This window comes from Bombina bombina, chromosome 1 (genome assembly GCF_027579735.1).
Source record: "Bombina bombina isolate aBomBom1 chromosome 1, aBomBom1.pri, whole genome shotgun sequence".
Lineage (NCBI taxonomy): Eukaryota > Metazoa > Chordata > Amphibia > Anura > Bombinatoridae > Bombina > Bombina bombina.
Genome location: NC_069499.1, coordinates 569,398,212 through 569,426,050, shown reverse-complemented (window position 1 = coordinate 569,426,050; position 27,839 = coordinate 569,398,212). Strand labels below are relative to the sequence as shown.

Here is a 27,839-nt window from a genome sequence, read left to right as displayed (position 1 = left end):
GTATACTGTGCCCACTTGCCCAGTGGCACCACTCATATCTTGTTTAATAGTAGTGTAAGTGTACATTTTAAAAAAACAAAAACTTTTTGGACTGTGAAACATCAGTCTGCTTTTTTGTGTCAGGCTCACAGCGTATACTGTGCCCATTTGCCCAGTGCCCCCACTCATATCTTGTTTAATAGTAGTGTAAGTGTACATTTTAAAAAAAAAACTTTTTTGACTGTGAACATCAGTCTGCTTTTTTGTGTCAGGCTCACAGCGTATACTGTGCCCACTTGCCCAGTGCCACCACTCATATCTTGTTTAATAGTAGTGTAAGTGTACATTTAAAAAAAAAAAAAAACTTTTTTGACTGTGAAACATCAGTCTGCTTTTTTGTGTCAGGCTCACAGCGTATACTGTGCCCACTTGCCCAGTGGCACCACTCATATCTTGTTTAATAGTAGTGTAAGTGTACATTTAAAAAAAAAAAAAAAAACTTTTTGGACTGTGAAACATCAGTCTGCTTTTTTGTGTCAAGCTCACAGCGTATACTGTGCCCACTTGCCCAGTGGCACCACTCATATCTTGTTTAATAGTAGTGTAAGTGTACATTTTAAAAAAACAAAAACTTTTTGGACTGTGAAACATCAGTCTGCTTTTTTGTGTCAGGCTCACAGCGTATACTGTGCCCACTTGCCCAGTGCCCCCACTCATATCTTGTTTAATAGTAGTGTAAGTGTACATTTAAAAAAAAAAAACTTTTTGGACTGTGAAACATCAGTCTGCTTTTTTGTGTCAGACTCACAGCGTATACTGTGCCCACTTGCCCAGTGCCACCACTCATATCTTGTTTAATAGTAGTGTAAGTGTACATTTAAAAAAAAAAAAAAACTTTTTTGACTGTTAAACATCAGTCTGCTTTTTTGTGTCAGGCTCACAGCGTATACTGTGCCCACTTGCCCAGTGCCACCACTCATATCTTGTTTAATAGTAGTGTAAGTGTACATTAAAAAAAAAAAAAAAACTTTTTGGACTGTGAAACATCAGTCTGCTTTTTTGTCTCAGGCTCACAACGTATACTGTGCCCACTTGCCCAGTGCCACCACTCATATCTTGTTTAATAGTAGTGTAAGTGTACATTTAAAAAAAAATGACAGGCAGAGGCAGGCCACCCCGCAGGTGCCATCGTGGTCGTGGTGCTGTGATTCCCTTTGGCCCTAGAATAATGCCCAGTGTTCAGAGGCCACGTACCATGAACTCGAAAAGTTCTGAGTTGACTGGCTAACACAGGACACCCAATCTTCTACAGCTTCCGCTCGGAACCTTGATGCACCATCCTCCTCCAGCTTAGCTTCGGGCACCTCTCAAGTTACCACTCGCCCACCTGCCGGCGCCACCAACACTAGCACCACAGCCGCTTCACTTGATCTGTCAGAGGAGTTATTTACACATCAATTTGAAGAAATGAGTGATGCGCAACCATCATTGACAGAGGATGTAGATAACAGTGATATGTCACAGTCAGGCAGCATTACAGACATGGACGTACAGTGTGATGATGATGATGTTGTACCCGCTGCTACTTCCTTTGTTGAGTTGTCAGATACAAGTGAAGTGATTGATGATGACGATGCGTCCGTGGATGTCACATGGGTGCCCGCTAGAAGAGAAGAACAGGGGGAAAGTTCAGATGGGGAGACAGAGAGGAGGAGGAGGAGACGAGTTGGAAGCAGGGGGTGGTCGTCGCAAGGAGCTAGTGGCAAAGTCAGACAGCATGCATCGGCACCTGGGGTCAGCCAGACAGCACGCCAATCAACGCATGCTGTTGCCACCACCAAAATGCCGTCATTGCAGAGCTCAGCAGTGTGGCATTTGTTTTGTGTGTCTGCCTCTGACAGCAGCGATGCCATTTGCAACCTGTGCCAAAAGAAACTGAGTCGTGGGAAGTCCAACACCCACCTAGGTACAACTGCTTTGCGAAGGCACATGATCGCACATCCCAAACGCCTATGGGATCAGCACATGAGTACAAGCAGCACACAAACTCAAAGCCGCCATCCTCCTCCTGGTCCAGCATCTTCAGGCACGTCAACCACTGCTGTCCTCCTTGCCCCCTCTCAACCATCCGCCACTCCGTCTCTCGCCTTGAGCAGTTCCTGCTCATCAGCCCACAGTCAGGTGTCTGTCAAGGACATGTTTGAGCGTAAGAAGCCAATGTCACAAAGTCACCCCCTTGCCCGGCGTCTGACAGCTGGCTTTTCTGAACTCTTAGCCCGCCAGCTTTTACCATACAAGCTGGTGGAGTCTGAGGTGTTCAAAAAATTTGTAGCTATTGGGACACTGCAGTGGAAGGTACCCGGCCGAAATTTCTTTGCACAAAAGGCAATCCCCAACCTGTACTCGATTGTGCAAAAGGAAGTAATGACATGTCTGGCACACAGTGTTGGGGCAAGGGTCCATCTGACCACTGATACCTGGTCTGCAAAGCATGGTCAGGGCAGGTATATCACCTACACTGCGCATTGGGTAAACCTGCTGACGGCTGCCAAACATGGAATGCGTGGCTCTGCAGAGGAGTTGGTGACACCGCCACGACTTGCAGGCAGGCCTGTTGCCACCTCCTCTACTCCTCCTACTCCATCCTCTTCCATAACCTCCTTGTCTGAGTCCTTTTCTGCTGCTGCGTCTTGCTCCACATCAACGGCACCCCCCCAGCTCCCCAGGTACTATTCCACATCCCGGATATGGCAGTGTCACGCCGTCTTGGAGTTGACTTGCCTGAAAGCAGAGAGTCACACCGGACCAGCACTCCTGTCCGCCCTGAACGCACAGGTGGATCAGTGGCTGACTCCGCACCAACTGGAGATCGGCAAAGTGGTTTCTGACAACGGAAGAAATTTGTTGGCGGCATTGAATTTGGGCAAGTTGACACATGTGCCGTGCATGGCACATGTGTCTAATCTGATCGTACAATGCTTTGTGCATAAGTACCCAGGCTTACAGGACATCCTGAAGCAGGCCAGGAAGGTGCGTGGCCATTTCAGGCGTTCCTACACGGCCATGGCGCACTTTTCAGATATCCAGCGGCGAAACAACATGCCAGTGAGGCGATTGATTTGCGACAGCCCGACACGTTGGAATTCAACACTCCTAATGTTCGACCGCCTGCTCCAACAAGAAAAAGCCATTAACGACTATTTGTATGACCGGGATGCTAGGACAGCCTCTGCGGAGCTGGGAATTTTTTTGCCACGTTACTGGACGCTCATGCGAAATGCCTGTAGGCTCATGCGTCCTTTTGAGGAAGTGACAAACCTAGTCAGTCACACCGAAGGCACCATCAGCGATATCATACCATTTGTTTTCTTCCTGGAGCATGCCCTGCGAAGAGTGCTGGATCAGGCCGTAGATGAGCGTGAAGAGGAAGAGTTGTGGTCACCATCACCACCAGAAACAGCCTTATCAGCATCGCTTGCTGGACCAGCGGCAACGCTGGAAGAGGATTGTGAGGAAGAAGAGTCAGAGGAGGAATGTGGCTTTGAGGAGGAGGAGGAAGACCAACCACAACAGGCATCCCAGGGTGCTCGTTGTTGTCACCTATCTGGTACCCGTGGTGTTGTTCGTGGCTGGGGGGATGAAGATACCTTCAGTGAGATCACTGAGGACGAGGAACGGGACATGAGTTGCTCGGCATCCAACCTTGTGCAAATGGGGTCTTTCATGCTGTTGTGCCTGTTGAGGGACCCTCGTATAAAAAAGCTGAAGGAGAACGACCTGTACTGGGTGTCCACGCTACTAGACCCCTAGTATAAGCATAAAGTGCCTGAAATGTTACCGAATTACAGCAAGTCGGAAAGGATGCAGCAGTTCCAAAAGAAATTAAAAAGTATGCTTTACACAGCGTATAAGGGTGATGTCACAGCACAACGGGAATCTAACAGGGGAAGAGGTGAAAGTAATCCTCCTCATCCCACGACCACGCCGGCAAGGACAGGACGCTTTACAGACATGTTGTTGATGGAGGACATGTGGAGCTTTTTAAGTCCTATGCATCGCCATAGCCCTTCGGGGTCCACCCTCAGAGAACGACTCAACCGACAGGTAGCAGACTACCTCGCCTTAACTGCAGATCTCGACACTCTGAGGAGCGATGAACCCCTTGACTACTGGGTGTATAGGCTTGACCTGTGGCCTGAGCTATCCCAATTTGCGATAGAACTTCTGGCCTGCCCCGCTTCAATTGTCCTGTCAGAAAGGACCTTCAGTGCAGCAGGAGGTATTGTCACTGAGAAGAGAAGTCGCCTAGGTCAAAAAAGTCTAGATTACCTCACCTTTATTAAGATGAATGAGGGATGGATCCCGAAGGGACTGACATTGAGCGATACATTCGACTAAAAAAGGCCAGATGAGATGAGCTGCCTTGGGCTAAAAATGGTCCACACGCTGCTGTATTTTATCTCTGAATGCCGGATGACTTGCGTGACTTATCCGCCACCAACTAGGGTTCAAGCCGCAATGTTTTAGGGCACTTTCTGCCTGGGAAACAAACATCAATTTTTCTGGCCGCTGCTACAGCAGCGGCTGCAACAATACCTAATTTTTCAGGCATGTGTACATGCCTAATTTTTCTGGCCTCTGGTGCAGCACTGTGGCTTCAAAAACCAAACCAATAAAAAAGGCACATAACAGGGATTCAACTGATAGGAATAGTACTACTTAACACACCACTCCTATCTGGTGGCATATTAAATTGCACGCGCAGTGCCCCAAATTTGAAGTAGGAGGACCTACCAAGAATCTTTTTACATCTCCCGGTTCCTAAAATCCATGCCATATACACGTCCCCTGATAGGAGACGTAACAGAGATTAAACTGATAAGAATAGTACTACTTAACACACGACTCATATCTGGTGGCACAGTAGATTGCATGCGCAGTGCCCCAAATTTGAAGTAGGAGGACCGACCAAGCATCTTTTTCCATCTCCCGGTTCCTAAAATCCATGTCATATACACGTCCCCTGATAGGGGACGTAGCAGGGATTAAACTGATAAGAATAGTACTACTTAACACACCACTCATATCTGGTGGCACAGTAGATTGCACGTGCAGTGCCCCAAATTTGAAGTAGGAGGACCGACCAAGCATCTTTTTCCATCTCCCGGTTCTTAAAATCCATGCCATATACACGTCCCCTGATAGAGGACGTAACAGGGATTAAACTGATGAGAATAGTACTACTTAACACACCGCTCATATCTGGTGGCACAGTAGATTTCACGCGCAGTGCCCCAAATTTGAAGTAGGAGGACCGACCAAGCATCTTTTTCCATCTCCCGGTTCCTAAAATCCATGCCATATACACGTCCCCTGATAGGGGACGTAACAGGGATTAAACTGATAGGAAAAGTACTACTTAACACACCTTATAATAATGCAGAGAGAGGCAACGCAGAGAGAGGAGTCTGAAGAAGAGGAGTCAGAGGAGGAAGGTGGCTTTGAGGAGGTAGAAGACCAAACACACCAAGCGCCCCAGGGGGCTTGTTGTCACCTTTCGGGGACCCTTGGTGTTGTACGTGGCTGGGTGGAGAAAGAGACCTTCAATGACATCAGTGAGGACAAGGAACGGGACATGGCTAGCTTGGTATCCAACCTTGTGCAAATGGGGAGTTTGTGGTTGTGCAAATGGACTGTTTGCGGTTGTTTGCGGTGCGTTAAACGGGGAGTTTGGTCTGTCACTGTGAAGCGGGCATAACCCTTACACTACCTGATCGATACAACATCATACCTGATGTTTTAAAGCATGTTAATTCAAACAATTTAGGAATGTTAGGTGATTTATGCCCTTTATGGATTAAAACCAGACTCTGCATCAACTATGTAATTTTCCGTGGGAGTTTTGCCATGGATCCCCCTCCGGCATGCCATAGTCCAGGTGTTAGTCCCCTTGAAACAACTTTTCCATCACTATTGTGGCCAGAAAGACTCCCTGTGGGTTTTAAAATTCGCCTGCCTATTGAAGTCTATGGCGGTTCGCCCGGTTTTGCGGTTCGCGAATGCAAAATTTTATGTTCGCGACATCACTACTTGTAATATCTGGGGAAAGGAAATAAATTGCGAAAGGACCATATCATGTGCGGAAAACTCATACTGTGCAATTTTTAATCTTGCCCATAGTAAATACGTATATATATATATATATATATATATATATATATATATAAAATAATATATATTTATTTATATATATATATATATATATATATATACAGATGTTAAACCATGCAAACTAGAAATTTAATGCTGGACTTTGGATCTAATTGTGTGTGTGTGTATACAAAATCTCTAGATAGATTTCACTCACATATTGGACTGTATGCATATTTATTTCATGTAGCATTCTCAGAAAAAAAACTGGAGACGCATTTCATAACCTACTAGCACTCTCAAAATAAACAGGGTGCTTTTCGCCTGACATGGATAGCATCTCCCATAGATATTAACCACATGTATGAAGATACAAACATTGCTGAATAAATTAGCTGGTACTCATGGATAAAATCAGCAAATGCTAAAAGCATAAAATGGATGATTTAGTTATGGTTCTTGGCAAATAGATGGTTAGCCTAAATTAATTTCCAAAGCACCAACAGTTTTTGAGTCCTAGGGGTAGATTTATTATGCAGTGGATACGATTGTGATGATTGACAGCCCCTGCTAGCGGCCGATTGGCCGCTGGTGAGCAGGGGCGTCATTGCACAAGCATTTCACTAGAAATACTTGTGCAATGATAAATACAGACAGAGTATGCTGTCGGCATTTAGCGATGTCCGCTCGTCATTTAATAAATTTACCCCCTAATCTCAGGTTTTCATGCTGACTTCCAAGAATGATTTTGTTTTCTGCACTTGTGAGGGTAGCTAATTGTGCCATTCCTACAAAACCTGGAAATGGACTACACTTACAGACAGGACTAGGGGGTCGATTTATGAAGCAGCGAATGCTGCTTCCGACTCACTCCGCTTCAGTTCTGCATGAAGCGGAAGTTAAGAAGCAGTGGTCCTAAGACCGCTGCTCCTTAACTCTTCCGCCACCTCTGAGGTTGCGGACAGCAATCAGCCCGATCAAATACGATCGGGTTGATTGACACACCCTACTAGCGGCCGATTGGCCGCGAATCTGCAGGGGGCGGCATTGCACCAGCGGTTCACAAGAACTGCTGGTGCAATGATAAATGTCATGTCTCGTGCAGCACTCTGAGAAAAATAAAAAGATTCGTTTCATTTGAAATAGGCAGCATTTTAGATCTCTGGCTGGGGAACTAGAAGGGATGAACCAGAAATAAATAAAAATATGGTTACAGCTTTTGTCTAAGGGATGAAAATGTCTCTCCAGACACCTCCAGCATTTGGGTCCTAGCCTCAGCCTTTTATCTTGGCTTATGAAAGGCTGTGATTAGAACCCAGTGCTGAAGACACAATAGAGAGGCATTTCTGATCATCATCTATTGGTCAATAGTTGGAATTAAATCCTCCATTTTATGTTTTTAGCATTTGCTAATGAATTTGCGCCAAGTAATGTCTTCTGAAAGGTTTTTTTCTCTACATAGTATATGGCCACATGAAGCTATGGTGTTCTGATCTTCGGAGAACCGCTACCAGGGGTATTTGATTTTTTATAACTGTCCTGATGCAAATTCACAAACAGTCAGTATATTTCAGAGCCTGAAATGTGTCAAGTTTTCCAAAGGTAATCTGCCAGATATCTGCCCAAGGTGACAGGCAAATTGTTCCACTGTGAAAATGTTAAAGTGTGCAAAACAAATTAGCCAGACTAGCTATGCTAGTAAACGGTGCCATGGAAAAATATATACGTTACTCCTGCTTTTTATTTGGTATCTTGATACAATGAAAATGTGCCATCACCAGGGTCAAACAGATATTTTTTAAAAACGAATATATTTACATTATTTTGGTTAGGGGGTGCTAAAGAAAAATGCTATACATTTAGGAGCTCTTCTTACTACTACAACAGACGAGAAACATAAAACTTGAGTATTTTTAGCTATGATTTTATGACTTCTATTAATGCCACAACTGTTTGCAAAAAGGGTGAGGTAAGTGAGGACAACTGAGTATCATAGGTATTAGGCAGTAACGGTTAGATATGTAAATCTGGTGCTTGAATTAAGAGCTGTAAATAAAAGTTGCAACTTATTATTAAATCCTTACATTGTAGCTATCAAGAATATAATTATGTGCTATGGAAATAGTTACAAATCATACAATTCCATGTGCTATTCAGGCGTATAGTTACACGAAGGCCTTTGGCTGGGTCAGCATCTTTAAAGGAGTAAACTAGTCAGAAGATAACCCTGCATGACTGCATGAAAGGGGGGTTTTGTGACCCTCTTGTGGTCCTGAGAAAATAGTAGGTCAGCTAAAGGATGAAGGGGTAGAGACTGAAGGTTTTAAGAAGGGGAGTGAAGGAGGAAGTGGGTATCAGTTTTAGCAAAACCTGTAAAGGAGTGCAAACTCCCACACTCCCTCCCCATTGGATGTTTGGGTGTTTGGCTATTTTGTGGGCCAATAGTTGATGGTGGTACCTCCTACTAGGAAATTGGGAGAGAGATTGGGGATTGTGAGCGTGTTTTGGCAGGGTTTGCCAGCACGTGGTGGTTGTTTTTTTCTGATGTGCAGATTTATTGTTTTTATACATAAAGTTTAATAAAGTGTCCTGCTGCCTTTTCAACCCAAGCTTGGTATCCTGAGTGTTTTTTATTTGAGCAGGAAAGGACACTATGGGGGGGGGGGTCACTGAGTAGAGTCACTTAATGTATATTAAAGGGATATGAAAGGCAAAAATGTTTTTTGAATGATTTGATAGATTAATATTTCATAAACAATTGATTAAATACCTTGCATTGTTTATTTATAACTGTTCCACTCCAATTTCCATTCTAAATTAATATTCCAAAAGAAGAAACAGCAAACCTAAGTGGTGAAAAAGTTCCTGAAGGTTTATGCCGTATAACTTAGCAACACAAGGTAGAGTGAATGACCCCCATTGTGCAGATGATCCTCTTACATGTTTCATGTGAGAGTACACACTTCATTAGAGAGGTGGATTTTCAAACCTTCCATGAGGCTAATTTGCAGTAGCCAAACACGGTTTTCAAGCTTGGTTCTATGTTCTACGTAGTCTCCCCTAACCAGGCATGTGCAATTAATTACCTTTCTCTTGCACATGCACAATATATTCTGGAGTCCTCAGACATCATTCTTGCGGTCACATGACCACAGTGTCCCCAGAGCAGCAGCATCAGCACCAACTCTCCTAGAATAATGAGCATTGAGTGATGGCTAAAACAATTGCAGTTACGGGCCTCTAGTTATCAAGCCGTCAACCTCAAATATGCTGGAATTCCGCAGAGTATTTGTGGAGAGGCTGATTTGCCTTAGTTATCAAGCCCTGCTGCCCGGCAAAAGTAGAATTTTGTGATGTAAGCTTCGATCCGCCGGACTCAGTCCGACACAGATCGATTCTTAAATCACTCCAGATGTTCCGCACACAAGTTCGGCACAATCTGACTACTTTTGCTAGTTATCAAAAAACTAGCAGGTACGCTCGGCACTTTTCCGGCCCAGCATACCTGGTTTTCAATTCGCTGCACTGGAAGCGGTGGATCCCATAGGAATCAATGGGAGTCTGACCATAACGAAAGTTCATGTTCTCTGCTGCCCGACATCCCATTGATTTCTATGGGAGATGTCTGCACCTAACACCCTAACATGTACCCCGAGTCTAAACACCCCTAATCTGTCCCCCCTACACCGCCGCAACTAAATAAATGTATTACCCCCTAAACCGCCGCTCCCGGAGCCCGCCGCTACTATAATATATATGTTAAACCCTAAACCGCCACTCCCAGACCCCGCCACCACCTACATAATACCTATTAACCCCTATCCTGCCCCCCCTACACCGCCGCCACTATAATAAATTTATTAACCCCTATCCTGCCCCCCCTACACCGCCGCAACTATAATAAAATTATTAACCCCTAAACCTAAGTCTAACCCTAACCCTAACACCCCCTAACTTAAATATTAATTAAATACATCTAAATATTATAACTCTTATTAACTAAATTAATCCCATTTAAAAATAAATACTTACCTTTAAAATAAACCCTAATATAGCTACAATATAAATAATAATTATATTGTAGCTATCTTAGGATTTATTTTTATTTTACAGGCAAATTTCAATTTATTTTAACTAGGTACAATAGCTATTAAATAGTTATTAACTATTTAATAGCTACCTAGTTAAAATAAAGACAAATTTACCTGTAAAATAAAAACTAACCTAAGTTACAATTACACCTAACACTACACTATCATTAAATAAATTATTCCTATTTAAAACTAAACTCTTACCTGTAAAATAAACCCTAAGATAGCTACAATATAATTAATAATTACATTGTAGCTATTTTAGCATTTATATTTATTTTACAGGTAACTTTGTATTTATTTTAGCTAGTTAGAATAGTTATTAAATAGTTATTAACTATTTCATAACTACCTAGCTAAAAGAAATACAAAATTACCTGTATAATAAATCCTAACCTAAGTTACAATTAAACCTAACACTACACTATGATTAAATTAATTAAATAAATTACCTACAAATAACTACAATTAAATACAATTAAATAAACTAACTAAAGTACAAAAAATTAAAAAAACTAAGTTTCAAAAAATAAAAAAATGAAGTTACAAACATTTAAAAAATATTACAACAATTTTAAGCTACTTACACCTAATCTAAGCCCCCTAATAAAATAACAAAGCCTCCAAAATAAAAAAATGCCCTACCCTATTCTACATTAAAAAGTTACAAGCTCTATTACGTTACCAGCCCTTAAAAGGGCCTTTTGCGGGGCATGCCCCAAAGAAAACAGCTCTTTTGCCTGTAAAATAAAAATACAACCCCCCCCAACATTAAAACCCACCACCCACATACCCCTAATCTAACCCAAACCCCCCTTAAATAAACCTAACACTACCCCCCTGAAGATCATCCTACCTTTAGCCGTCTTCAGCCAGCCGACCACCGATGGAGCAGAAGAAGACATCCGGAGAGGCAGAAGTCATCATCCAAGGGGCGCTGAAGAAGTCTTCCATCCGATTGAAGTCATCATCCAAGGGGCGCTGAAGAAGTCTTCCATCTGATTGAAGTCAACATCCAGGTGGCGTCTTCAATCTTCATCCATCCGGAGCGGAGCCATCTTCAGACGAGCCGACACGGAGCCATCTTCTTCCACCGACGACTGAACGACGAATGACGGTTCCTTTAAGTGACGTCATCCAAGATGGCGTCCCTTGAATTCCGATTGGCTGATAGGATTCTATCAGCCAATCGGAATTAAGGTAGGAAAAATCTGATTGGCTGATTAAATCAGTCAATAAGATTGAAGTTCAATCCGATTGGCTGATCCAATCAGCCAATCAGATTGAGCTTGCATTCTATTGGCTGTTCCGATCAGCCAATAGAATGCAAGCTCAATCTGATTGGCTGATTTTGGCTGATTTAATCAGCCAATCAGATTTTTCCTACCTTAATTCCGATTGGCTGATAGAATCCTATCATCCAATCGGAATTCGAGGGACGCCATCTTGGATGACGTCACTTAAAGGAACCATCATTCGTCGTTCAGTCGTCGGTGGAAGAAGATGGCTCCGCGTCGGCTCGTCTGAAGATGGCTCCGCTCCGGATAGATGAAGATTGAAGACGCCGCCTGGATGTTGACTTCAATTGGATGGAAGACTTCTTCAGCCCCCTTGGATGATGACTTCTGCCGCTCCGAATGTCTTCTTCTGTTCCATCGGTGGTCGGCTGGCTGAAGACGGCTAAAGGTAGGATGATCTTAAGGGGGGTAGTGTTAGGTTTATTTAAGGGGGGTTTGTGTTAGATTAGGGGTATGTGGGTGGTGGATTTTAATGTTGGGGGGGTTGTATTTTTATTGTACAGGCAAAAGAGCTGTTTTCTTTGGGGCATGCCCCGCAAAAGGCCCTTTTAAGGGCTGGTAAGGTAATAGAGCTGGTAACTTTTTAATGTAGAATAGGGTAGGGCATTTTTTTATTTTAGGGGGCTTTGTTATTTTATTAGGGGGCTTAGATTAGGTGTAAGTAGCTTAAAATTGTTGTAATATTTTTTAAATGTTTGTAACTTTATTTTTTTATTTTTTTCAACTTAGGTTTTTTTATTTTTTGTACTTTAGTTAGTTTATTTAATTGTAGTTATTTGTAGGTAATTTATTTAATTCATTTAATGATAGTGTAGTGTTAGGTTTAATTGTAACTTAGGTTAGGATTTATTTTACAGGTAATGTTGTATTTCTTTTAGCTAGGTAGTTATGAAATAGTTAATAACTATTTAATAACTATTCTAACTAGCTAAAATAAATACAAAGTTACCTGTAAAATAAATATAAATCCTAAAATAGCTACAATGTAATTATTAATTACATTGTAGCTATCTTAGGGTTTATTTTACAGGTAAGTATTTAGTTTTAAATAGGAATAATTTATTTAATGATAGTGTAGTGTTAGGTGTAATTGTAGCTTAGGTTAGTTTTTATTTTACAGGTAAATGTGTCTTTATTTTAACTAGGTAGCTATTAAATAGTTATTAACTATTTAATAGCTATTGTACCTAGTTAAAATAAATTGAAATTTGCCTGTAAAATAAAAATAAATATTATTTATATTGTAGCTATATTAGGGTTTATTTTAAAGGTAAGTATTTATTTTTAAATAGGATTAATTTAGTTAATAAGAGTTATAATATTTAGATGTATTTAATTAATATTTAAGTTAGGGGGGTGTTAGGGTTAGACTTAGGTTTAGGGGTTAAAAATTTTATTATAGGATGCGGCGGTATAGGGGGGGCAGGATAGGGGTTAATAAATTTATTATAGGTGGCGACGGTGTAGGGGGGGCAGATTAGGGGTTAATAAGTTTAATATAGGTGGCGGCGGGGTCCGGGAGCGGCGGTTTAGGGGTTAAACAATTTATTTAGTTGCGGCTGTATAGGGGGGCAGGATAGGGGTTAATATGTATTATGTAGGTGGTGGCGGGGTCCAGGAGCGGCGGTTTAGGGGTTAATACATTTATAAGAGTTGCAGTGGGGTCTAGGAGCGGTGGTTTAGGGGTTTTATAACTTTATTTAGTTGCGGGGGGCTCCAGGGGCGCCGGTATAGGGGGTACAACAGTGTAGTTTAGTGTGTGTGCTTAGTGACAGCTTGTCAATAAAGCTGTAAAAAAGCCGAAGAGCAGCGAGATCGGATGAGTGATAGTCCGCTGCTCATGGCCCCGTACTTGGTGCGCGGCTTTTTGACAGATTTATTGATAACTTTGGCGAGATTTTTCAGGTCCGCAGCGGCGATGGTAGGCGAGCTTAGGCGGGCGTATTGGGGCCGGCGAAGGCAGGTAAGTAGACACGTTGATAACTAGAGGCCACAGAATCCATTTGCTGACCTGGCGCTGCACTATGTAGATAACGCGCAGAAAGGTCTGCAAAAAGCCGGTGACAGCATACTAAGTTATCTGGCTCTGATCAGTGATCAATTGAGCATACTCTGTATTATTTTAAATTATAGAAATGAGTTTGGGTATTAGTTATAGAGCATGTCCGACAGCCCATTTTTGGGGGCTGTCTTTTATGTTGTCAATGAAGATAAAAAATATATATATATTTATATAAGTTGGAGACATATTTAAATCGATCAGTGTGTTTTAAAGTTTGATCTTCTGACACAGTTTTATAATTCTTTAAAAAAAAACCTCTAGCTCCTGTTAACTGCCACCTGCCACAGATTAGGTGTTCATATAATTTAGGCATTTAAGGCAAAGCAAAAGACACAAAAGGAAGATGAAGTAAGTATACTTTACTATGCACAACAGAATGACCATGAGAGAGCATAAACCTATATATCTATACATTGCATGCACTAGTATATAGTATAAATTCCTTTACAACCATGCAGAGACAGCATATATCTAACCTGGATTCCAATCAGGATTCCCTTTTGGGGCAGTTTGAAGCCGGTGGAGATCATGGCCTTCAGGAAAGCAGAGTAAATGTTTTCTCCAAAGCATGCCACCTTGGTAAGATACAACAAGACACAGTTAACCATCGCCTATCATGCACAGCATGGGTAGCATGCATTATTACAAAATTACAGTAGTATCATTTAGGGTTTTGTTTACTAAACTGCCATGGACTAAATGTAGTCTTAAAAGCCTTTATTTATCATCTCTGAGTTAGCCTGAAAGGTTTTACCTTAATAACAGGGTTCAGCACTGACAAAACCTGCTGTGGGTCTATAATCTATTATAACTGTGATAGACAGGCTTAAAATAGTTTTGTTTTTGTGGTACATTTTTCTCACCTAAAAACATTTCTGAGAATGCCAGGTTTTGCTAGAAAATAATATGTGTTCAAATGTAGGTTACAGCCCCTATAATTTCAGGCCTATTTAAACATCACAGATTCCCTTTATCTGCTTTTTCTGTAAAATGATGCAACAGAAACGTCTTCACACAGAGACCTTTGTGTTTTTGTAAGCTTAGAAATGAGATCTCTGTGTCTGAATGAAGTCACTGACCTTTGCTCACCTCAAGTCCCGTTGTGGGGAAGCAAATTCGTAAATGTATCATACTCCCTCCGTTTCATAATTATCTATTTCGTTACTGAAATTCATTTTATTGTACTCGTTTCAGGGCTAACTATTGTATTAGTAAAATGCCCTATGGGTCAATACAGGATTTAGAAAATCCTGTATTGACCCACAGGCATTAAAAGAACACAAAAAGTCTGTTTAACAATAAGCTGTAATGAAAAACCATTGTAGAAAATAAATCAACTTTTGTGTCAGTTAAAAAAAAAATGTGTTTATACATATAATTAAATTCCCTGCTTATTCTTGTTTTAGTCTTTTCTCCTACCACTGATCTTTGTTCATGCATCTATTTAAATTGCTTCCTTTTAGAAAGTTAAAATATATTCCTCAAAATCTATGTTAATACTTAAAGGGATGCAATTGTCAAAGTCGAAAAAGCGTACTAGTGCATTTCAATTTTGAAAAGAAGCATTTTTTTTTCTAATGTACATATACGTCGTATTAGCAAAAATGCCTCAAGTAAAAGTTCTTACTGTTTCAAGAACATAGGTACACGTACTGCACATGCCATTCAAACAACACACCTGCTTAGGGAGACGAAGGTGGGATATATTTTATCAGCGATTAAAAATCTCTGCTAGCTAATTGGGTGCATGGGATACACACGTGTGCATGCCCCTGAAACAGTAATCATGTTTACTAGAAACATTGTGCTTACACAAATATACTGCAAAATGCTTATATTCAAAAATAAAATGCACTTATGCACATTTCAGTTTCTACTATTATGTCCCTTTAATTATAATGCACATGACTAGATTAATAATCTTTAAAAAAAAAAAAAAAATTGAGGAAGAGAGACAAAATTATTTATTTAAGATATTAAAATGATTTAGAATAGTTTATTGAACAATACTTTCCTGTTATTATACTTAAGCTTATTGTTACAAACATTTGTTTTTGTTTTTTTATTAATAACTTCCTAATGGTAAATAAAATAATCATAATACAGCTGGAATATCTTTAAGCTTGGATGATGGAAGGGTGCACTTAGGAAATGTTACAATGCACATGACAATTAAATGGATGATAACAAATGCAAAAAGTATGACAGATTAAATGGGGGAGCAAGAGCTTGTGGCAGTGGAATATGATATAATTAGCATAACTGAAACCTAGTGGGATAATTCATATGACTGGGCAGTTAACTTAGAGGGTTATAACTTATTTATTAGAGAAAAAGGGGTGATAAAAGGGGTGAAGTACTGGTCCCTGTTCTTTTTAATATTTTTATAAATGACTTGGAGGAAGGATTTTAGCGTGGTCCAGGACTCTGTGAAGAAGGTTGGATTAGTGTGACCCCCCAGCTTGCTACAGTATAGGTAAGTATTAAACCTAAGTTTAAGGATAACAAATATATACTAATGAATATCAGTAGTATTATAAATAATACTGGTAAATGTAAGGTTCTACATTTTAGAAGTAAAAATATTTAAATGGGACTAGCCTTGGCAAAACAGAGGAGTAAAGGGACTTAGGAGTACTTATTATTATTTATTATTTATAAAATATTTTACCAGGAAGGATACATTGAGATTTCTCTCGTTTTCAAGTAAGTCCTGGGTCCACAAAACATTGCATTGATACAATAGGGTACAATAAAATACAAAAACAATATTAATACATAATATAGGCAAAAATGTAACATAGAACAAAAGAAAATGGAAGATTATTACTCCATCAGATTTATTTGGGAGGAATATGTATACTCTAAGGACTATTAATAAAGTTATAATGTGCTGGCATATGGACTTTTCTACAATAATTGAAAACCTAAGCATTACTGTATTTACGAAAATAACAATATATTGTTGTCATATAACTGCCTAATGATTATTGTAACCACATACTACTGTAAACCTGATTTTCATTTTGTTCAATAAAAATTTTTAAAATCTTAAAAAAAAAAAAATGTAACATAGAACAGGTAGGAAATATAAAATCAACCATGACAGGTACATTCTGTTTTGAGATATGCAGAGAGGGATCTCTTAAACGATTTTAGGCTTGTGGAAGGTTTGAGTGTGTGCGGGAGGTCGTTCCATAATTGTGGTGCTCTGTAGGAAAAGGAGGATCGAGCTGCTTTCTTTTTGTATTGAGGCCGACTAAATAATGTTCTGGTATTGGATCAGAGGTTATGGGAGGTGGGAACAGCCAGGAAGAGCATTCTGCTCAGGTAGAGTGGGAGCTTCCCAGAAAGGCTCTTAAACACAAGGCAGGAAAGATGGAGGGTGCGTCTGGATTCCGGCTACAGCCAGTTTAGTTCTTTTAGCATGTCACAATGGTGGGTCCTGTATTACAATGTATTAAGTTTATTAAGGTGAGTTTGCGGTGCCTGATGAAACGGTTTGCCAACCGAGAAACGCGTTGCAATCATTGGGGCCAACTGGGTGACCCTGTAATCCACTTTGTATAACAACCCTGGTGTTGTTTTTAAATTTTTGTTTTTAATAAATATTTGCAAATTTTTACTTTTGGAGTGGATCTCATTTCCTACCGTCTGCCTGCAATCACTACTAAGTGCACAGCTACTGGGAAGCATTAAACCTGCCTTTGTTTTCACTGCATCAATACAAAAAGATCGTTTGTTTGGGTGAGCTGCCACACCTGCCTGAATCTGCAGCCTGTATCTACCAGCACATTGGTGTGCTTTGGGAGTATGTGAGTACCCACTTTATACTATAAAGCACATTTTTATGTATCATCCTTAATGGTCTGCACATATAGTGCTCTCTGTTTGTTTTACACCTGTTGCAGAACTACAGTATTGGAAGTATCCTTGAACGGGTGAGCTGTCACACCCATCTAAATCTACAGCCTGCCCCTACCAGCACATGAGTGTGCTCGTAGAGTATGTGAGTACTCATTTGGCTATTCTGTTGCTTTTTCTTATGTCTTCAATCAGACTATACCACACATGAGGCGCCCCTCTGTTTTTTATTTCTCCAAGTGCATATAATCCATGATAGGCATCAGCATTTGCTGTACAATCTTTTCCTTTACTGTAGGGCTGAGGCAGGATTTGTTTCTGTACAGGGCACCTATTTTTGGATAAAGTTTAGATGCCAGCTTTTCTATATGGACGCCAAAAGATAGATTGGGGTCTAAAAACATACCCAAGTATTTAAAAGAGCGGACTGTGGTCAGTGTGCAATTTGATTTTGTTTTGATGCATAGATGGGAATTTTGTAGTTTGTGTAGTTTAGGTCCCGTTCCAAAAATCATTGTGACAGTTTTGTCAGTGTTTAGGAAGAGTTTGTTTTTTTAACTCCACTTTTCTACCTCTGTGAACTGGTCTTGGAGCACTGCTTCAAGCTGCGGCAGATCGGATTTGTTTGCATAGATTACCGTGTCGTCTGCGTACATGTGTACAGTTGAGGATTTGCAGACATTAGGCAGATCATTTATAAATAATGTGAATGGAACCTTGGGGAACACCACACGTGACTGGGAGAGGGAGTCACTGTTAGAGACAGAGACATATTGTGATCGATCCGATACATATGATCGAAACAAGGTTAACGGACAATCAGCAATACCAGAGTTTTTTAGTTTGAGCAGTAGCATGTCGTGGTCTACTGTGTCAAAGACCTTTGCAAATTCAAGGAAAATAGCTCCAGTTAGGTCTCCTTGTTCCATGTCAGTTTGTCGTTGCAAACTTTTAGGAGGGCAGTTGTAGTGGAGTGATTTGGGCGAAAACCTGATTGAACAGGGGTCAGATAGTTAGATTGTTGGTAATACTCACATAGTTGTGTATGGACACATTTCTCTAAGATTTTTGACAATACTGGGAGCAATGATATAGGGTGATGGTTAGAAACCAAGGTTAACTCCCCACTTTTATGGATAGGCACTTGCAGTTTTCCAAAGGATTCTTAATTAGGGTTGTGACAGGTTTAGCAATTGCCGGCGCACTGAGCTTCAAAAGCATTGCTGGGATTTGATCAGGTCCAGACTGGTTTTTCATTTTTAGATTATTAAGGTGTTTCTTAATGACATTGATGGGTACAGGTCTAAAATTGAACTTCTCTATATTGGGTCTTTGCTGATTTAGTGGGGCCTGATCCACATTTGTAGTTCCAGGATGCGTGTCATTTATTACTTTGTCAATCAGGGTGGTGGAGCATCTGACAAAATAATTATTAAAGGCATTTGCTACTTCTAAGGGGAGTTGCAGGGTTTGGTTGTCCGCATTGACAGTGGAGGGTCGGGAGTGGATTGGTGGATTTTGTAAGTTATTTATGAGTTTCCAAAATTTTCTAGGGTTTGATATGTTATTGTTCAGATTTTCAGAGAAATATTGAGCCTTGGCCAATTTTGTTTGTTTAATGCATATATTTTGCCATTGTCTATATACACAGTGATCGTTCATAGAGCCAGTATGCTTGAACTTTGGCCACAATAAATCCCGAAACTGGTACATTTCAATGAGGTCAACTGTGATCCAATTCAAGTGTGCTCCTTTTACTCTCACCTTGCGCAGCGGGGCATGTAAATTCCAAACTTGTAGAAGTTCAGACTGAAAGAATTCAACTGCAGAGTCTAGATCTGCGATTAGGTTTAATCTGTGCCAGGGGAGGTTCTTGATGTCATTTAGAAATGATTGAAGATTACAATTTTTGAAGGACCTGGGGATTTTAACCTTGGGAGAGGATTTAGTTGCCTTTTATTTTGCGCACGCAGTACACTAAGCAGTGGTCACTGAAATTGTTAGGGAGAACACCTGCCTCCTGGATTCGGTCGGGAGAAGGGGAGAGAATCCAGTCGAGCAGGGTGTGATTATGGTTTTTGATGTTTATGCGAGTTGGGGAGGAGATTAATTGCGTTAGCTGCAAAGATTTAAACAGCGAGCGACAACTATTATTTTTTGGATTCAGCCAATCAATATTAAAATCTCCAAAAAACTAAATTTCACTTTTGGGGCTTTGAGCTATAGTTTCACTAAGGAGATGTGCTATGTCAGAAAGGGAATGCACAGGTTTGCTAGGTGGGCGGTAGATTCCTGCAACAATGATTGATTTACTGCACAGGATTTCAATTGTGCCACAAAGGAAATCAAAGGTGGCAGGAGAGCTAGATTTTTGTAAGGGGGTGTACTTTGTGGAATTGTCAACATAAATTACAATGCCGCCTCCTCTCTTTGCTCTATCATTTCTATGGCATGAATACCCATGTATTGCAATGGAAGAGTCAGGTATTTTTGTGGTTAGCCACGATTCAGAGATCACAATGATTTTGGGCTTGTATTGTAAACACCATGCTTGCAGTGCATCAATTTTTGGTAGTAAGCTGCGGATATTACAGTGCACAAAGGAGAGGCCTTTTTTAGCTGGAAGGCTAGAAATGGAATTTGTTGGTGGATCAGGGTTAGACTCTACATCATTTGCAAGGGCAAGTAACATAAGGAATAGGAATTTGGAAATAATTTTTGTTTGGCCATATAGTGAATGTGATACTTTATAATTTTGTGAAGTGGTGGTAGGAGGGTTATTTTTTTATAACTCTCCACCAGCACTGAGCAGATAAGTTACAGCAACAGGCCATGGTGTATGATAATTTGTTTTCCAGTTAGAGGTGTGTGCTTATGGCGGTAGTGATGTGAACAAAATTGGAGTGAGAAAAGGGTTAACAGTATGGTCATATTTGGATTCATGTTAGTGGTATGAGGTGTGTAGATGAAAATAAAACAAAAACAAAAAAAATAATAGAACATAAAAAAAAAGAAATAAAAGTATATACTATGTATGTGTGATATATAGCTATTTGTAGGAAGAGAGGGTATGTTTTCTATAGGGTTAAGTAAAAGGAAGGATGTGCTGATCAGTGTTTGCAGCTGTCATTTAAGGAGAATGAAAGTAGTGTGGGAGACTATCTATAAATGAAGAAATGAGCCTGGGGTGGGTTGAGGGGCAGGGTGGGAGGGAAACTATCTTCCAGAGGCTACCTGTTTGCATAGCAGTGGGACAGCTGAATGAAGGTCTGTGTATTTTCTTGCAAGACTGGGGTAGATATACTTTAAAATCAGGCTGAAGGAGAGAGATATAGTAGCGTCAGATAGGCCTGCAATAAAGTTTAAAGGAATGGGGAGGGTATATCTATGGACATTTGAGCTAAGGGTCATTCAAGCAACACAGGGAAAGTTGAAAATTACAGAGATAAGACAGAGGTATTCATGTAAGGGAATAAAACCATTAAACAAAGTACAAAAAATATATATGGGCCTTAGCTGGTTAAACAAACTTTTAACATAATGGTCAGATAATGGTGATAAAATATGCATTTAAAATAATAAAAACAAACAAAAAAATAAAAAAATAATAAACAAAATAATAACCAATACTTATAGATAAAAAGATAAGAATAAGTGCACAATACAAGGCAGAGGCTCCTAAGGCTAATACGATACTAGCATGTAATAAAAGAGACATAGATGCAAGGGCGGAAAGCAAAATCCGGTCCATATATAAATCCCTGGTAAGACCTCATCTTGAGTATGGAGTGCAATTCTGGGACCAATTTTAAAAATGGACAGTGCAGAATTAGAAAAAGTCTAAAGAAATGCCACAAAATGAATAAGCGTAATGGAGGATTTAGACAATTAGTAGAGGCTAGCCAAATTGTGTCTGTTTTCTCTAGAAAAAAGGTGGATGAGAAAAGATTTGATTACTTTATACAAATACTGTATATTCAAGGTCCATATAGAGTTGGTGGAAGCTCTGTTTATTCCAAGGCAATTGTTTGTGACAAGAGGTCATAAATTAAGGCTTGAGGAGAGGAGATTTTACTGTAAGAGCAATCAAATTGTGGAACTCATTGCCAAAGGAGATGGTGAATCCTAATACCTTAGATAAATTTAAAAATAAATTTAAAAATGGCTTAAATACATTTCTGACTAGATAAATAATTCAGGGATATGACTGATTGTGTTAAATGGGTCAACTTTCAAACTGTATTAATGTAAGTTCAATCGGCTGCTCCTTACTCTAAAAAAGATCTGTATAAGTTGAACTAGATGGACTTCATCTATTATGTTACAAAGTATATAATTTGCCATTAAAATCTTTTGGCTCTGATATAGAGTGATTAGGTCAGTGTTGAAATATCCATATTAGTTTTGTGTTATTATTTTTCTGCTGCTATTTGTGGAAATTAATTTTTTAACCATTATGTATTAAAATATTAAAGTATAGGAAATAGATTTTACAGAAAAGTATATTGTGTTTAATTGCCCATTGTTTCAATATGTTCTTGTAAGAATGTAAAGTTACCTCTCCAGTGGATGCCATCTCACAACGAAGAATTGGATCGGCTCCTCGGAGACGGGGCCAGGAGAACATTGGTGCCTGTTAAAGAATTGTCAGTCAATTATGTGGTTCTTTAAAATTCTAATAAAGGCTTCAGAGAAGACAGTGTACCTTGATGCCAACATAATCTGCTGGAATGATGGGGCTTTCCAGGGTTGGTAGATGAGTCTCATCCACTTTCTCCCCAATCATTACTTTTGTGGCTACATCAATGAAATCCACTCCCAGGGTTTTGGACACAAAGGGGAAAGATCTGGATGCTCTCAAGTTGCATTCAATCACCTGAATGAGACAAACATCATGTTTTCTTTGGTCTACGTACTTATATTTACATATAATCTACTGTACGTATAAAGGTTACTTCTGCTAGATGATGGGACCTGCATAACTTTAGATATTTACTGTCAAATATACACAAGCCCTAGTGTATTATTTTAACCTCTTGGCTGCCTGGGAAATACACTAAAGGCAGTGGTGGGATTCAGCCTGTTCTCCCCAGTTCTTAAGAACTAGTTCCTAAAATTTAGAAAGTGTAAAGATTAAGAACCTGTTGCTAAAATTTAAAAAGTGTATAGGTTTTGTATTATAGAGTTAGAGAACCTGTTGCTAAAATTTCGGAATCCCACCAGAAGCTATTGCTAAAAACATGTGTCTGTGTTTATAGGTGTGCTGCTGTCTAGTTATGTTTACACCTATATACATCAATATACATTTATGGCAAAAAATTAAGGGAGATATTTATCAAGCCGTCAACCGCAAATACGCCGGAATTACGCAGCTTAATTGTTGCAAGCTTGATCCGACCTAGTTATCAAAGCCTACAGACCGGCAAAAGTTGACATTTGTGATGTAACATAAGATCCGCCGGTCTCAATCCGACGCAGATCGATGCTTACGTCATTGCAGATGTTCCAAATACACATTCGACTCTGTCTGACCCCTTTTACCATTTATCAAATTTCTAAAAAGTACGCTTGTGGCTATTCCAGCCCAGCATACCTGGTTTTCAATCCACCACCCTGGAGGCCGCGGATGCCATAGAAATCAATGGGAGTTTGAAAGCACTGAAAGCTTACATTCGATGCTGCCAGATATCCCATTGATTTCTATGGTTGAAAACAAGTAAGTTAGTATACACCTAACGCTCTAACATAAGCCCTGAATCTAAACAACCCTAATCTGCTGCCCCTGACATTGGCGCCACCTACATAATGTTATTAACCCCTATTCTGCCACTCCCGGACCCTGCCGCCACTAAATAAATGTATTAACCCCTAAACCTCTGGCCTCCCACATCACTACCACTAACTAAACCTATTTTTTTATTTTTTTTATTTATATTTATAACCAACATGTAGTATTGTAGTAACAGAAAAGAAAAAAAGAAAATCAGCACAATACAACACCACGCAGGGTGTAATAAATGATAATACAATCAGCAGCATTATAATATACAATAACATACCTCAGAACACATTTCTCAGATACTACACCAGCTTATATTATGCATATTTGTATTCAAATCTAAACAGAACTTTTTAAGAATTGTATTAAATACTCTTCCAAAAATTTTCCTTAATACCACAATGTTGGGATTTTTATCTCTATTGGGGAACACTCCAATCCAACCTACACCGAAAAACCAGGCTAAACCGCTAGCACACACAGAAAGGAAGAGAAAAAAAAAAAAAGGAAAAGAAGAAACAGCAACCAACAAACTTCCTCTCTCCCTCCACCCCACTACTACCACCTACTATTGCTCTACACCAGATACTATCCAATCAGGAGGAAAATCCCCCAATAACACCAGGTCCATAAAGCTTTCTGAGCTCAAAAATGGGAAGAGAATAGACTTTTGAATACAAATAGGGTATTATTTAATTATAGGCAGCCATCCCACTAAAATTTTTTAGTTTTTCTCTCTGTAAGAAACCTAGTATGGTAAGATTAAAAAATAATCTGATTTTGAATTTCTTGGGTGACCACCTTCAATGAGGGGAGACGCTTCGCCTTCCAGTTTTTAACTATTAAATGTCTCACTAGCAGTATAATAATATTTAATATAGTCACCCCTACCGGGAAGGCTGGGATCTGGATATTTAACAGGAATATATTCTCTAGCTCTAAGATGATATTTAGTTGATAGTACTTATTAAACCAGAAAACCACCTTCTTCCAAAGCTGTGTAATCTTTGGGCAATACCAAAACATATGCACCAGATCTGCCGCCATCGAAGAGCAGCGCAGGCACACAATACTTTGCTGGGGAGAGAATCTTGAGAGCCTAGCCGGGGTTAACTAAAAGTTATTTATAAGTTTAAAATGTGCTTCCCTCCAACTCATCGGGATTTGATATTTACATAGCATGGTGTAGCTTGCTATAACTTTTTCTGTGTTTATGTCCGCCATATAGGGTAACCATGACTCACAGGTCCTTATCAATGAGCGTAGGCTTTGTTTGGCAAGCATAATGTCATACATCAGGGATACAGATGTATTCCCCGACCTAAAGATTTTCATCCAGCTCTTAACCTCAGCCCATTCACCTTCTCTTGTGACATCCCAGTTCCATTCCTGTATATAATGTCTAGTTTGCAAATACGCATAAAAGTTATTACTATGGAGACCAAACTTATGTCTAAGATTCTCAAAAGATAATATATACCCCTCATCTGAGAAAAACTGTTTAATGGCTATTAGGCCCTTTCCAGCCCATGTCTGGAATACTGACTGATGGATTTCTGGGGGAAAATTTACATTGCCCCTTATTGGCAAGAACTCTGAAAAGGAAAGATCCATTTCTAATATATTACACAACTTCTGCCACCCTAATACCACATTCTTTAATGACACAAGACCAGAAATATTTACCGGGAGTTTCTTAACTGGGCAGTGTAAAATGGCTTTAAGAGAGAAAGGGTAAGACAAGTAGCTTTCCAAATCAATAGTAGCAAAGCTATTAGCATCCGTCAACCAATCTATAGCAATCCTAGCCAGGATAGTAATATTATACAGATTAATATTGGGTAATGCCAAACCTGACATTCCACAGGGTTGCATTAATTTTTTCAATGAAATACGCGTTTTTGTGTTCTTCCATATAAATTTCGAAAAAGATGAATAAATCGCTCTAGTATCACCGGCAGGGATCAAGAATGGCAGATTTTGTAAAGGATATAACAGGCGTGGAAAAATGATTGTTTTAATTACATTCACCCTTGCTGTTATTGACAACGGAACTGCCCCCATGCTTCTAAGTCCGATTTGATTTTTCCAACAAGAGGGACAAAATTAATATTATACCAGGTTTTAGGATTAGCATTAAGAAATAAGCCCAAATACTTCAATGTAGCTACTTCTTTAAATGGTAACTTTTGTGGACTACAACCTGACTTTTTTACCCACATCAATTCACTCTTTTCACAATTAATTTTATAGCCTGAGAAGGAGCTATAGGTCTCCAGACATGTTAGGAGAATTGGAATTTCTTGTGACGTATTTTCAACACATATCAATAGATCATCTGCATATAAAATAATTTTAAGATTATGCTCCCCTAGTCCAATCCCCTTTAATGACTTTCTCAGCCAAATTGCCAGCGGTTCAATAGCCATATTAAAGAGTAGGGGTGACAATGGGCACCCCTGCCTCGTTCCCCTGCCAAGCGTAATCTGCGGAGTGAGAGCCCCATTAACTAACAGATATGAAATTGGATGTTTATATAGATTCTGTATAAAGTGGAAGAACTGATTTTTAAATCCAAATTCTGAAAGAGCTCTGAAAAGATGTTTCCAAATAATAGAGTCAAAAGCTTTCTCAGCATCCAATGTTATAATAGCAGAGTCAACTCTACTCTGACTTGGCTTTTTCTCGACATTCCACGCAAAATTTAAATAGTTAACCACTTTCTGAATATTTTTAGATGAATTTCTTGTCACCATGAAGCCCACTTGATCAGTATGAATAAGTTTGTCAAGGCATTTGGAAAGTCTCCATGAAATAATAGCCATAAGGATTTTATAATCAGCATTCAAAACTGATATTGGTCTATAAGAGGCCAATTCCTCGATATGTTTGTCCTTTTTCAGAATTAATGAGATATTTGCTGCTGCAAAAAATCTAGACGGTTCCATATTCATACTAAAGTAGCTGTTAAACAGTTTCAGCTCTTTTGCCTGTAAAAAAACACATACAATACCCCCCCCAACATTACAACCCACCACCCACATACCCCTAATCTAACCCAAACCCCCCTTAAATAAACCTAACACTAAGCCCCTGAAGATCTTCCTACCTTGTCTTCACCTCGCCGGGTATCACACCGATCCGTCCTGGCTCCAAAATCTTCATCCAACCCAAGCGGGGGCTGGCGATCCATAATCCTGTGGCTGAAGAGGTCCAGAAGAGGCTCCAAAGTCTTCATCCTATCCGGGAAGAAGAGGCGAACCAGACCGGCAACCATCTTGATCCAAGCGGCATCTTCTATCTTCATCCGATGAGGAACGGCTCCATCGTGAAGACCTCCAGCGCGGACCAATCTTCTTCCTCCGACGTCCAACTGAAGAATGACGGTTCCTTTAAGGGACGTCATCCAAGATGGCGTCCCTCGAATTCCGATTGACTGATAGGATTCTATCAGCCAATCGGAATTAAGGTAGGAAAATTCTGATTGGCTGATGGATCAGCCAATCAGATTGAGCTCGCATTCTATTGGCTGATCGGAACAGCCAATAGAATGTGAGCTCAATCTGATTGGCTGATTGGATCAGCCAATCGGATTGAACTTGATTCTGATTGGCTTTTTTTTTTTTTCTCACCACCTTGTCTCCCACCTTGCATTGGTAGCGTATCAAAACTTATCCAGGTTGGGCGGGTCTGTCTCACACTGAAGGATACCTGTAATGCTCCAGCCCCAAACACAGCCACTGCGAAGCAACCCCCACCATGGGGGTAAACAGGAAGGTACCTTTCTTTGTTTATTTGAGTGCAGGTTTCAACACCAATCTGTACCTCCTTCTTGGATATCCCTTACGTGGGGAAAGATTTTTCTTTAAAATTCATGCTGCAATGCAGACACAGCCATTACGGCTTGACCGGACTTCAAACCCTCCGGCAGGATACAACACTGCAAAAGCACCACAGTCAACCTGAAGAGGATTTCCCAGGTAAGTGGTGGAGAGCGGGGAACTGGTAGTAGGTGTCCTCTCACAACACCTGTGTGCGGGTAAACTGCAATGCTCCTCCCCAAACGGAAGTCCCAAACCTATTAACCCCTAAACCACCAGCCCCCTACATCGCCATAAACTAAATTAAACTTTAAACCCCTAAACCTAACAAGCCTCTAACTTTAAATTAAAAATACAACATCCCTATCTTAAAATAAATTTAAACTTACCTGTATAATTAAAATAAACCATTTTAAACTATTAATTAACTTACCCTAACTATTATACTACAATTAAATTAAACTTCCAATTCAATTAACTAAATTACATATTAAAAAACCCTAACCCTACTCAAATTATTTAAATCTACTATTAAACATTATTAAAAATTACCAAAAAAAAAACCCAGCTAAGTTACAAAAAATAAAAAACACTAAATTACCACAAAAAAAACACATTATCAAAAATAAAAAAGAATTACACCTAATCTAATAGCCCTATCAAAATAAAAAAGCCCCCCCAAATAAAAAAACCTAGCCTACAATAAACTACCAATGGCCCTTAAAAGGGCCTTTTGTAGGGCATTGCCCCAAAGAAATCCTATTTTACCTGTAAAAAAAATACAAACATCCCCCC

General features: G+C 39.8%; 1 protein-coding gene across 1 annotated transcript in view; it reads right to left on the bottom strand.

Moving 5' to 3' along the window:
• CPS1 (carbamoyl-phosphate synthase 1) overlaps window positions 1-27,839 on the bottom strand; it is a 187,044-nt gene that overhangs the window by 22,442 nt on the left and 136,763 nt on the right. The window contains exons 32-34 of the mRNA XM_053698785.1: window positions 22,150-22,320; window positions 22,003-22,077; window positions 14,057-14,155 (exon numbers count right to left, since the gene is read on the bottom strand). Of these exons, the coding sequence (XP_053554760.1) occupies window positions 14,057-14,155; window positions 22,003-22,077; window positions 22,150-22,320 (345 nt within the window). The remainder of the gene's footprint in view (window positions 1-14,056; window positions 14,156-22,002; window positions 22,078-22,149; window positions 22,321-27,839) is intronic.